At 44.5% G+C, this 12,934-nt stretch overlaps 2 protein-coding genes across 2 annotated transcripts; both read left to right on the top strand.

Moving 5' to 3' along the window:
• The first annotated feature begins 694 nt into the window (after positions 1-694).
• LOC115758358 (V-type proton ATPase catalytic subunit A) lies at positions 695-4,565 on the top strand. Its single transcript, XM_030698939.1, has 5 exons — positions 695-786; positions 2,025-2,123; positions 2,195-2,892; positions 2,951-3,928; positions 4,002-4,565. The coding sequence occupies exons 2-5, from the start codon at positions 2,048-2,050 to the stop codon at positions 4,092-4,094; spliced, it is 1,845 nt and encodes a 614-aa protein (XP_030554799.1). The 5' UTR covers positions 695-786; positions 2,025-2,047; the 3' UTR covers positions 4,095-4,565.
• Positions 4,566-5,556: 991 nt separating this feature from the next.
• Positions 5,557-7,996, top strand: LOC115758813 (V-type proton ATPase catalytic subunit A-like). The gene is made up of 2 exons (XM_030699590.1): positions 5,557-6,617; positions 6,679-7,996. Exons 1-2 carry the CDS (start codon positions 5,667-5,669, stop codon positions 7,762-7,764), a joined length of 2,037 nt encoding a protein of 678 aa, XP_030555450.1. The 5' UTR covers positions 5,557-5,666; the 3' UTR covers positions 7,765-7,996.
• The last annotated feature ends 4,938 nt before the right edge of the window (positions 7,997-12,934 follow it).

Genomic DNA, 12,934 nt, shown 5'->3' with positions numbered 1-12,934 from the left:
TTATATATTTTTGAATACATTTAAGATTTTAATATAATTATATTATTTATGCACATTGATATTAACACATTTCATTAAAAAAAAATAGTATAATTTATTAAATACAAACACTTCATTTTTAATGGAAGTTAATTAAATATAGATTTTAAAATTGATCGTGAGCATAAACACTTTGACGCGCACATACACGACTAAAATCTACAAGTTTCACGTCTCTAGCGTGCATAACGGTAAAAAGAATAGCGGCGCACAGAAAAACGGTTAAGCGGACGGACAGAAAAACGGACCACGCGCAAAAGCCACACAATATTTGCACTCCGCGAGCCGAATGTAATACGAAAAATTGTTGTTAAGCACAAACTTTAATAACACAAACTAATGTAGTTCTTAGCACGAACGCCTTTTTGTTGATACCAACAATGATTAAGAATTTATTCACACTTTATGCACAGAGATCACCAACGCGGCTCGCGTTCAACTATTCCGTTTCTCGTTTGCCCAGACTGGCAGCATCAGGGTCTGGCAACGCTGGCAGTAAACCAGCGCTGCGGTTCGATTACGAAAGCTTTATGCACAACGACTCACAACTCGTACGCAAAGCTGCCAACGCCAAAGCTTTGCACAAAAGCTCAAGCGCTTGTGCTTGATCGTTGGATCGACTTCCAAACGACACATTGGAACTTTTCGAACTTCGAGCGACAACTTTGCTTGCGCAGCTGCTCAGTCGGTTTTAGTTCTGTTGGAGTAAAGCAGCAACGTTCGCCAGTGGAACGTCAATACAGAAATGTAAGCACAAAGCAAACAAGTAAAATAAAAAAACAGAAAACTAATTTAGAAACAGTTCACATATTTTTCGTTAATTTTAAAACTAAAGACATTAGGCTTACAATGCTATTTAACGCAACTAATAACTCAAAGCAACAAGTGATAAAAAAGCGCTTAATATCAACATGCAGTTTGCATGCGTATTAGATAATAAATGCAACCATGCACCCAATAAATAAAAAAAACATAAGACTGCATAAAAAAACATAGCCACATATAAAGTGCCCATAAAATTAAAGCCTTATTCGTAATAATTAAAAAAAAATTGTAAAATTGTGGAAAAAATAATTGTTCAGTCAGCTGACCTTCCGCCCGCGCGGCAACGGCCCCACGGGTCTTGTGATCCAACTACAAACAGATTCTTATTGGAGTCGCCTTGTAGCAGAACTCCACTCTTTGCGGGGGGACAACTCCCAAAATAAAAGCAGACGGCAAAATTCAATATGGTGGCGCGACTGTAGCGCATTTGCAGAGCTCGGTCTGCATTTTTCCAGTCGTCGTCAGCTGACAGCATGACAGTAGTCTTGTGATCAACGTCAAAAGGCAATTGTCAAAAATTCGAACTCGAATGCGAGAGCAAGAGCGCAACCAAAGTTGCAGAGCGCTCACTTCTGCTCTCGCTCTCCGGCTCACAGTGGAACTTCAACTCTCTCTCTCTCTAGCAGATAACACAAACTGGAAGCAGCCCGCATATATAATTTTTTTCTTCTCGTGAATCGTAGTTTGTAGCTAAGAAAAAACGGCAGCTCTGATATTTGTTTTTCTTTACAATTTTCAATTGGTTTGTAGTGTCGGCAGTTACACTCACTCGCCGTCTCTTCGAAAGTTAAAAGTTATCAACATCGTGGAAGTGGCTTTTCGAACTGCTGAAAAGCTTTGTCACGTGAAATAAAAGCTCTGCCTGTGAATTTTTATACAGTTTACGCATTACTGGAGAGTTTCGCTTGCAAAGTCTTAAATTCGTTTCCTAAAACAGATATTTGGGAATAATTAAAAAATAATAATATTGAATGTTAGTCAGATATATTTATAGCTAGTTTTTATACAGATGATATCCATTATGTTAGTGGTACTTCGCCTCACATGCGCCTTCTATATGTCAGCTGACAGCGATAAGAAAATTTTTCAATGGACTTATCTTTTATCTTGTGCGAAAATAAAAAAAAAACTAAGTTTCTAAATCGTTTTCTATTTTGCAGTTGTAGAGTCAAAATATACCAAAATGTCCAACTTAAAGCGTTTCGATGACGAGGAGCGTGAGTCCAAATATGGACGCGTCTTCGCAGTATCTGGACCTGGTAAGCACCCAAAGAAAAAATTACGTAAAAAATAATCGAAAATAACACAAATTAAAAAACCAATCCTTTAGTCGTCACCGCCGAATGCATGTCCGGCTCTGCTATGTACGAGCTGGTGCGTGTGGGCTACTATGAGCTGGTGGGCGAGATCATTCGTCTGGAGGGCGACATGGCCACCATTCAGGTGTACGAAGAAACCTCCGGCGTCACAGTCGGTGATCCCGTGCTGCGCACTGGCAAACCCCTGTCCGTGGAGCTGGGTCCCGGCATTATGGGCAGCATTTTTGACGGTATCCAGCGTCCGTTGAAGGACATTCACGAGCTCACTGAGTCCATCTATATACCCAAGGGTGTTAATGTGCCAGCGTTGTCCCGCGTGGCCAGCTGGGAATTCAATCCCCTGAATGTCAAGGTCGGCTCACACATCACCGGCGGTGATCTGTACGGTCTGGTGCACGAGAACACATTGGTCAAGCACAAGATGATCGTGAACCCACGCGCCAAGGGCACCGTGCGCTACATTGCCCCCTCCGGCAACTACAAAGTCGACGATGTCGTGCTGGAGACCGAGTTCGATGGCGAGATCACCAAGCACACTATGTTGCAAGTGTGGCCTGTGCGTCAGCCCCGTCCCGTCACCGAGAAGCTGCCCGCCAACCATCCCCTATTGACCGGCCAGCGTGTGCTCGATTCCCTGTTCCCCTGCGTCCAGGGCGGCACCACAGCCATTCCCGGTGCTTTCGGTTGCGGCAAGACTGTCATCTCACAGGTATGTCATCACCTTGGTTAATCAATGGAATAAGCGCTTACTGTCATGTCATTCACAGGCTCTGTCCAAGTACTCCAACTCCGATGTCATCGTCTACGTCGGTTGCGGCGAGCGTGGTAACGAAATGTCTGAGGTATTGCGTGATTTCCCCGAGCTGTCTGTTGAAATCGACGGCGTCACCGAGTCCATCATGAAGCGTACTGCGCTGGTGGCCAACACCTCCAACATGCCCGTCGCTGCTCGTGAGGCTTCCATTTACACTGGCATCACGCTCTCCGAATACTTCCGTGATATGGGTTACAACGTGTCCATGATGGCTGATTCCACCTCCCGTTGGGCTGAGGCTCTGCGTGAAATTTCTGGTCGTCTGGCTGAGATGCCTGCCGATTCCGGCTATCCCGCCTATCTGGGTGCGCGTCTGGCCTCCTTCTACGAGCGTGCCGGTCGTGTCAAGTGCTTGGGTAACCCCGAGCGTGAGGGCTCCGTGTCCATTGTCGGCGCTGTCTCGCCACCTGGTGGTGATTTCTCCGATCCCGTTACTTCCGCCACTCTGGGTATCGTGCAGGTGTTCTGGGGTCTGGACAAGAAGCTGGCCCAGCGCAAACATTTCCCCTCGATCAATTGGCTCATCTCGTACTCCAAATACATGCGTGCCCTGGATGATTTCTATGACAAGAACTTCCCCGAGTTTGTGCCGCTGCGTACCAAGGTCAAGGAGATCCTGCAGGAGGAGGAGGATCTGTCCGAAATCGTGCAGCTGGTCGGCAAGGCATCGCTGGCCGAGACCGACAAGATCACCCTGGAAGTGGCCAAGCTGCTAAAGGATGATTTCTTGCAACAGAACTCGTACTCCTCATACGATCGTTTCTGCCCCTTCTACAAGACCGTCGGCATGCTGAAGAACATCATCGACTTCTACGATCTGGCCCGCCACTCTGTGGAGTCGACGGCCCAGTCCGAGAACAAGATCACCTGGAACGTTATACGCGAGGCTATGGGCAACATTATGTACCAGTTGTCGTCCATGAAATTCAAGGTGCGTACAGTGGACACTCGAGATGCGAACTCAATTTTAATTTGTTTTTTTTTTTTAATAAATTCACTTTTAGGATCCCGTCAAGGATGGTGAGGCCAAGATCAAGGCTGACTTCGAGCAGCTGCATGAGGATTTGCAGCAGGCCTTCAGGAATCTGGAGGATTAGAGCGTGTTGTCCGTACTTTTACAACCTAATCTTATATTGTTATGTAGTTAACTTTTAAAACAAAAAAAATATTGCGTACAGTCAGTACCGAGTACCGTCAAAACAACAATTCCGTGCAACAACAAAAGATTCCAAGCGTCCACAAAACAATTGTTAACATTCCTGAAATATATTTTATGATTATTTTTTTTTTGATGTAGTCAGAGAGATGAATACACATTCCGGCCTGCGGTTGCGACTTCTTTACCCGCCTGTCGGCTGCCCCCGACAAACAGCCACAACAACAATAACAACAACTAACTAACGTCCTTCTATGTACTTCCATTACCAATACATGTACACACACATACACACACTCACACAAACGAGTACATACATACACGCACACGCACACACAAAACACGCAGATACAAATGCATGCATAGTATTATTGTTTAATGAATGGAAATTCTTTTGTTTATTTGTGAAAAAGTCATGTTTTCTCTTTGTTTGTTTGTTAAACTTATGTAAATATTTAAAGTATGAAATATTAAATGTACGAATAAAGTGCAAACAACAAATACATTTAATGTAATTGAAAGCAGAACTATCTATCTGTCTCTCTCTCTCTCTCTCTCTCTCGCTCGCTCTCGCTTTCACTATTTTTCTCTCTGTCTACCCAAGATCGGCATGTTGTACAATGATGAACAATACTGGAATGCATTAAATGGGTTTCTGAAGTCCTAACTAAATAAAATTGATTGAAATTCGAAGATAAACGGCTTTTTATACCCTGTACCTATGGAGTTTAGTTAAAATAGGGTATATTGGTTATGCGGGCACTTTAGTAACAGTCAGAAATGAACATTTCTAGACACTTGAAGATAGTTTTATGAAGCTCAACAATTAGATTTGTATTCTTTGTTTCTGGTAATAATTCTCATGGTCAAAATAAGACAGGTTAAGGTTAAGTGCTAACAAATGACGAGTTTGGTGGCGTGTTAAGAACTTCTTTTTCGATCGATTATTCGCATGGCAACTATATGATATAGTGCTCCGATCCAGGCGGACCAGTGTGAATGACAATAGCTTTCAAGCAGAGCGACTGGTAAGACTTACTTGAATTCGTGAGAATCACGGAGAAGGGCCACACTTGAAAAAATTTAAAAATTTACCAAAAAATGTACCAAAAAAAAGTAAAGATAAGCAGACCCGGATAAAAAAAGAAAAGGATAAAAAAAACAATACGATCGGATGAAAATAAGCAGACTAAGTCCTCAATCTGACACACATTGGGTCGGATTTGTATTAAAGTGAAAAAGAAGAATATCTTATATCATATCTTATATTTTTCAAAAGACCGTCTTGGACAGTCCGTCAGTCAATCAATCAAACAAGCTGTCAGTTTGTCCGAAAAAAAAAAAAAAAAACCATTTTAGAGATTTGATACTTTTCGTTTCCTATTTCCTTTTATGTCACTTTTCGTACTCAATCAGAAGAGAATACAAGAAATCACACAAAATTGTACCAAGTTGAGTTTTTCTAACCAAATTGTTCGGTATTTTATTTTGCGAATACTCTTACCACAGCAAAATGGAGAAACGATTTAAATGCTTTTGCCCGAAGTCGCTGTTACCCAAAACCGTTGAGGAAGCAACGAATACTTCGTTTATAAGTGACACAATGAGCAAGCTGGCCGTGACCATTCAAGACACGACCTCGGAGAAGATACTTACAGGCTCAGATACATCTACGAATTCGGTCACCATCAATGACGACGCGCCCAGCCGAAAGAGTGCCTTTGAAATGATGCAGAGGGGCTGCGTCTTTGGCGTTTCCGGTCCGGTTGTGAATGCTGAGAAAATGGCCGGCTCGGCCATGTACGAGCTGGTGCGCGTGGGCCATTTCCGGCTGGTCGGCGAGATCATACGCCTGGAGGGCGACATGGCCACCATACAGGTGTACGAGGAGACGTCCGGTGTCAGTGTCGGTGATCCTGTCTTTCAGACCGGCACGCCGCTGTCTGTCGAACTGGGCCCCGGCATAATGGGTGCCATCTTTGATGGCATCCAGCGACCATTGCGCACCATCAGCGAGCTGACGGGCTCCATTTATGTGCCCAAGGGCGTCGATATTCGCAGCCTCTCGCGCACGATCGAATACGAGTTTGTGCCCCGGAATGTGCGCATTGACGATCTCGTCTCGGGCGGCGATATCTATGGCACGGTCCAGGAGAACAGCATGCTCGAGCATCGCCTGATGATGTCGCCGCGTAGTCAGGGCAGGGTCAGGTATATCGCGCCCGCCGGCACTTACACCGTGGGAGATGTGGTTATCGAAACGGAATTCGAAGACAAGATCACCCAGCACACAATGCTGCAGGTGTGGCCGGTGCGCAAAGGTCGACCGGTACTCGAAAAATTACCCGGCAACAATCCACTGCTAACTGGCCAACGAGTGTTCGACGCCTTCTTTCCCTGCGTTCAAGGCGGCACCACAGCCATTCCGGGCGCCTTTGGTTGCGGCAAGACCGTCATCTCACAGGTATGTCAATAGCTTGGAGTGCAAGTGATGGGGCCACCACTCATTGGCATACTTTTCACAGGCCCTGTCCAAGTACTCCAACTCGGATGTCATCATCTATGTGGGCTGCGGTGAGCGTGGCAACGAGATGTCTGAGGTATTGCGCGATTTTCCCGAGCTGACGGTGGAGGTCAATGGCACCCAAGAGTCCATCATGAAGCGCACCGCGCTGGTTGCCAACACCTCCAACATGCCTGTCGCTGCTCGTGAGGCTTCCATTTACACTGGCATCACGCTCTCCGAATACTTCCGTGATATGGGTTACAACGTCTCCATGATGGCTGATTCCACCTCCCGTTGGGCTGAGGCTTTGCGCGAGATCTCTGGTCGTCTGGCTGAGATGCCCGCTGATGCGGGCTATCCCGCCTACTTGGGCGCACGTTTGGCCTCTTTCTATGAGCGCGCCGGCCACATCTCGTGCCTAGGCAGTCCCGAGCGTCGTGGTTCCGTGTCCATTGTCGGCGCTGTCTCGCCGCCTGGTGGCGATTTCTCCGATCCGGTTACGTCGGCCACATTGAGCATCGTGCAGGTCTTCTGGGGTCTGGATAAGAAGCTGGCGCAGCGCAAGCATTTTCCCTCGGTCAATTGGCTGCAGTCCTATTCGAAGTATATACGTGCGCTGGATGCGTACTATGAGGCCGAAAGTCCAGAGTTTGTGGAGCTACGTGCCAAAGCGAAACAAATTTTGCAGGAGGAGGAGGATCTGGCCGAAATTGTACAGCTGGTGGGCAAAACCTCTCTAAACGAGGTAGACAAAATAACGCTGGAGGTTGCCAGAATTCTGAAGGATGACTTCCTTCAGCAGAACTCGTACAGCACCTACGACTGCTTCTGTCCGTTCTACAAGACGGTGGGCATGCTGAAAAATATGATCGCCTTCTACACACACGCCGTGATGGCTGTGGAGAGCACGGCTGGACAGGAGGCCCATGTCACCTGGGGCCTGATACGGGAGCAATGCACCGAAGCTCTTTACGAATTGGGTACTATGAAATTTTTGAATCACAAGGATGGCCAGGAATACGTCGAGGAGCAACTGCAGAAGACCCATGACAATCTGGTCAAGACCTTAGCTGATCTGGCCGAAAATGTAGCTTCCTATATTTAGTAGTATTGGCTATTATGCCTAATCTGGTCTTAAATTTGGCCTTAATTTGATGAAAAATTTTAAGTACGTTTTAATAGAGGATACGAGACCTGAGCGACATATAGCTGTGTATGTTTTTGTGATGATTAAAAGGACTTTAAATTAAAGCTTAATAAGATGCAATAAATTTACGTGCATACTTGTATTTTGCTAATAGGTCAAGACTAAAACCTTAGTAAATTCTTGTTATACTCTTGTAGAGCGTTTTACATTATATATTATATTATATATTATATTATTTTTTGTATATTATATTGTCATAAAGTGCGTTCTCTGTTTTTCGAGATATTTTCATCAAACTCAGCATTATTCTCACATATCTGCAGAAGGAAAAAGTCTACAAGGTTATTAACTCTTCGGCGTGTTGAAGTTATCCTTACTTTATCGTAAATAGCGCTATTTTCATTTGCTGCCCGTTTCTTTAAACAAAACACTCGCAACACTCCAGTTGAGCTAATTTTTAGCTTAAACCGCACTTTGGCATTTGCAAACGGGGTTTTTTTCTAGTTGTTTTTTGTTTTACCCATTTTGGACTTGCATAAAAGTCAGCGCCAGTTAATCCTTTTAGCCCGCTTCCATGTTCCGTTTCGGCGTTTTTGCAGGAAATTTTCGATAATTTTCGCAACGGCAACCAAATGTCGACAAAATTCGTTGATTTATACGAAAAGTTTATTAATGCGCTCAAAGAGCGGGCGTTGGCAGCTGCCACGCCTCGCCAGGCCACCGCACAAACGCCCCCAAAGAGGCCAGCAGCACCCCACACCCCGGTGTAAGCCCTCGAGCGCACAAAAATGCAGAGATCGATTTCGATTCAATTAGTGGAAATTAAATGTAAGTATATATATATATGCTCACACATACACACATGTACACCCATATGCAGCTGTGTGTGTATGTGTGTGTGTGCGCTTGACTTTGCCGATAAGCCCTGCACGTGGTAGGCGGGCGGGGGAAGGCATTGCGATGATTACATTTCCGCATTCGGCGCTCGGCACCGCAGCCAAGTAACCAAGTCAGCCATAAAATGAGCGCAGAAAAAAAAAACGCCGAAGCAAGCCAAAAATCAGTTCAATTGCAAATTGAAAATCCCCTTACAACTTCCGTTTCCGCTAGGCGAGCAAAGCGAGAGAGAGAGAGATGGCGACATGCTCATGTATGTGTGAGCTCGGCCGCTCGGCTGTCATGACAAACGTGGCGTATGAGCAATGCGCACTAATTGGCCGCCGTTCGTTGCCACACTCAGTGGCACTGCCCCCTCCCCCACCTCCTTGTGCTCCTCTTACTCCTGCTCCTCCTTCTTCTTTATCGCCCATTGCTCTTCTTCGTCATTCCAGTTGCCATTTTGAGCTTCAGCTGCGCGTTTGAGCTGAGGCTTAACGGTTGCTGCTCCAGAGCTGAGCGCGTGTCGTGCTCTCAAACACTACGTGTTCGTGTTCAAAATTGAATTTTCGTGTTAGGTGCGGAATTTGGGCAATATAGTTTGGATATTAGCAGTTATAGAAGATTTAAGGCCAACTTATTCAAAGCGTGTTTTAGTTAGTTGCAACGTGCCCATTTCGTGCTCGTGTCTGGTCGAGATAAAAAACGAGCCACGCGCTCATCGCCAACTGGGAGGTCGGGAGTTCGGTTTGGAGAATATACTTTGTATATATTAGAGGTTATAGAAGTTGTAAGTTCCAGTAATTGAAATCGTCTTTAAGTTAGTTGCAGCGTGCCTAATTCGGGTTCGTGTCTGGTTGAGATGAAAAACAGGGCACGCGCTCATCGCTAGCTGGGAGGTCGGGAGTTCGGCTTGCAGAGCGTTATTGCATAATTTGAAGGGGTTAAGCCATTGAGCTTTAATGCAAAATTTCAATTGAACGTCAAACAGTCAATTCGCTTTAGCGGCGATAATCGTAAAAGGATAATGGCGCTAAAAGCGCATAAAAAGGCAGCGAGCATCCCAGTCGAGCAGCCAGCCCCCTGGAGGCGCCGCCACTTGCAGTTGGATGTGTGAGTGTGTGTTGAAGACTGTGTGTGTGTATGTGGGTGAGTGTGTGTGTCGGACGCTGCTTGGCAGAAGTGTGCACTCAATTAAAGGATTTTTGGGGCGCAGGCTAACGGCCGTTGATGTTGGCTGTTAGATAAACCTAAAGCACTGCAGCGACCCCCACCCTGGCCCCAGGCAAAACTCACTTCCTTGGCCATTACGCAACACACCCACACACACACACACACACACATCTGTTGGACGAGGGGTAAGCGGCTTTAAAAGCAAATGGCAAAGCAAATAAAGCAAATAAATAAGAATGTCAGCAAAATATCAAAAACAAGTCTTAATGCTGGCCGATGGCCTGGAACTGGGTCGCCCCGATTCCAAATACCTTTTAGAAGTTGCATTTTTTCACCGTTGTCTCTTACGCCTAGCATAGCTGTCTTTTGCATGTCCATGTTATAAGTACAGGGTATGTAAAGGGCAGCAAGCAAACAAAGCTCCTTAGCTAACAAAGCACAAACGAATCAGTCAATATGCTCGAAAACAAATTAGTATAGCAAGGCATTCAGGGTCGAGGCAGCAGTCGATTTTTGATGCTGTGCTTAATTCTCTTAAAAAAACACGAAACGCCTTTCTATGCGATTTTCATGTCCGATTATTTTGAGGTTAATTGACGAAACCTGCTGCTGAATGAAACCTCAAGTATTCATAACTTAAATAGTTGGCTAGAGATAAATAAATATTGTAATTGGCAAATAAAAATCAGTATTGTTTAGCCAAGTGTTGCATAATTGACGCACAGCTGAATAAACACTCGTTGCTGGTTTTATATAAATGAAAATTAGTATGTGGCAGGATATGTTGTTATGTTTTCCTCTTGTTGTTGTTGTTGTTGTTGTTGCCAAGAAGCCAAGCAGGATAACGTAAGCAGATGGCAAGGACTAAAGCGTTAGCGTCTTTAGCGACTGCGATGATGGCGGCAATTTAATTTGCAACTTATACGCAAAATCCTTTTGATTTTCTTATTTTCAGCAGCTCCTGTGAGCTGTTTTTGTTGTTGTTGTTATTGTTGTGAGTACTGCTGCTGCTTTTGTTATGCTTGATGACGAGATGTCCTTTTGCGCAGATTTACAACGCCTGCAGTTATTTGGCAAAGTTAAGCGAACCTTTTTTTTTTCATTTTCTTCATCTTTTTGTTTTGGGCACGGCTCGTCTTGGTTATGCCTGCTAAAAGGGTCCTGTCGCTCATTGTCCTTTTTTGGCCGCAGTTACGCGTTGTTGCTTTTGTTGTTGTTGTCTGATATGCTCCTGATTAAGGGAATTTGAATTAAGCCTATGCAAATGCGCCCCCAAGCTGTTTTCGTTGGCTTTCGTTGTCTTTGGTTTTTTGTTGCTGCAGCGCGTGTATCCTATTTCGAGTGTTTATCCTTCCACCACTCCCGCTGTTGCCCGCCTGCGTATTGCACTGTCAAGCTTGCCACGCCCACATATGCGACATGCAAAAGTTTAACCATAAAAATTTGCCAACTGGCACTCGAGCCGCGTGTCGCCAACCGTAGACAACTGGCCTATCGCTCAGACTCGCTTCTTTATTCACTCCGAGTCCTCGCTGACAAAGTCCTTGCCACGCAGATAATGAAATTGTTGCGTGGCACAAGTAAAAAAAAAAAAAAAAGAGGAAGGAGCAGCAAAAAAAAGCAGTGCCAAAGAAAAGTTTTTCGCGCTGTTCATCAGGCAAGGCAAACACACATTTTAAATACAAAAGGATATGCGTGGGCATTACCCAGTCCCAGTGCCCGATCCTTGGTCTACGCCAGCCACAATGACATTGACGAAACGCTTGAAATTTACTGCGTTCCATTCTCGCTTTCCCAGGACAAAGCTACTCTTGCCCATGTCCCATGTTTCTTTTTTGTAATACTTTGCAGTAGCGAGTATGTCAAGTTTTTCATGCAATATGTTACGTCCTATCAAATAAATTTATATATATATATATATATAAAATTATATAAAATTAGATTCAAATTTTTAATTTTTGCATGAAAAACTAACTTAGTTACTCAACGCTTTTAAACTATTTTCAGCACAAGCATTTATTTTCGGAAAATTCGAAAATATTTTCAGAAAATTTATATTTCAGGGCCTTTTATAAGCTGAGACAATTTACGGTCAGGTAAAATTGGCAGTTTATGGCAATATATATATTTATGGCAATATATATTTGTATATATATTCTTATATATCTCACAGGACACATAGTTGGAGACACATAGTTGGAGAGTATTTGAACTGCGGCGATCTGTAGATCATTTTTTTCCCTTAGTGTGTTTTTTTACTTTGCGGTTTGCTTCATCTTCTTCGTCCGCTTCTTCTGTGCTGCTGCTCTCCTCAATTGTGGCACCCAGTCCCTGCCATTGTTGTTTTTACTTATCCCTGTCGAAAAATTGCCGAAACTTGCTGAAGCGCGGCAAGCAGAGGCGAATGGCAGCTGGCTGGCTGGCTGGCTGGCTGGATTGCTGGGTGCCAGTGGCAGCTCCCAGCAGCCGGAGCCATTGCATTTAGTCAAAAGTGATTGAAAAGGCATTTTGTTATAATGCCAACTTAATGACAACGAAATTACAGCAAAAGCCACGCCACGACAACCAGCAGGAGCAGCAGCAGCAGCAGCCCACGCGACTTTCCCAGCTAAATGAGTTTGAAATACTTTGAGACAAGCCAAAGTTGTTTCGACAACGCACATCAGCTCACATTATATATATATATATTGGGGTGCTTAGACATATGCAAATGGAAAACAAATTTCAATCTAAGCCCAGCTATTTTGAACGTATAAATATCCTGCTTTAAGTTACGCCCACTCGTCATGCTGGCAAAGCATTTTAATTGCTTGACGTTACGCCATAGAAACTTCTTCGAGCAGGAGTGAGAAGCTTACGACAAGGCCTGTAAGCCCAATGAGAATAGAAGAATCGGCTTAAACAACTCGGCTCCTTAAGGTTCGGTTCATGAACGAACCATATTCAAGAGATGAAGTTCTGCTCCACAACCTTGATTTGACATCGTCCATCGCTTCAAGTTGCACTTGATTTAGGATTAATTTTAGAGAAATTCCTGCCTTGAACCATTTCGGTTTGCAGCTTTTTTAATACACCTATT

This window comes from Drosophila novamexicana, unplaced genomic scaffold, assembly GCF_003285875.2.
Source record: "Drosophila novamexicana strain 15010-1031.04,08,12 unplaced genomic scaffold, DnovRS2.1 tig00000193-arrow-pilon, whole genome shotgun sequence".
NCBI lineage: Eukaryota > Metazoa > Arthropoda > Insecta > Diptera > Drosophilidae > Drosophila > Drosophila novamexicana.
This window is presented reverse-complemented; position numbering and strand designations above follow the sequence as displayed.

Bases quoted from the DNA above. Each gene is read 5' to 3' on its own strand.
- LOC115758358 (XM_030698939.1), top strand. From the start codon at position 2,048: ATGTCCAACTTAAAGCGTTTCGATGACGAGGAGCGTGAGTCCAAATAT. The intron at 2,893-2,950 runs GTATGTCATCAC...TGTCATTCACAG, and splicing joins GCAAGACTGTCATCTCACAG to GCTCTGTCCAAGTACTCCAA. The intron at 3,929-4,001 runs GTGCGTACAGTG...ATTCACTTTTAG, and splicing joins TGTCGTCCATGAAATTCAAG to GATCCCGTCAAGGATGGTGA.
- LOC115758813 (XM_030699590.1), top strand. From the start codon at position 5,667: ATGGAGAAACGATTTAAATGCTTTTGCCCGAAGTCGCTGTTACCCAAA. The intron at 6,618-6,678 runs GTATGTCAATAG...TACTTTTCACAG, and splicing joins GCAAGACCGTCATCTCACAG to GCCCTGTCCAAGTACTCCAA.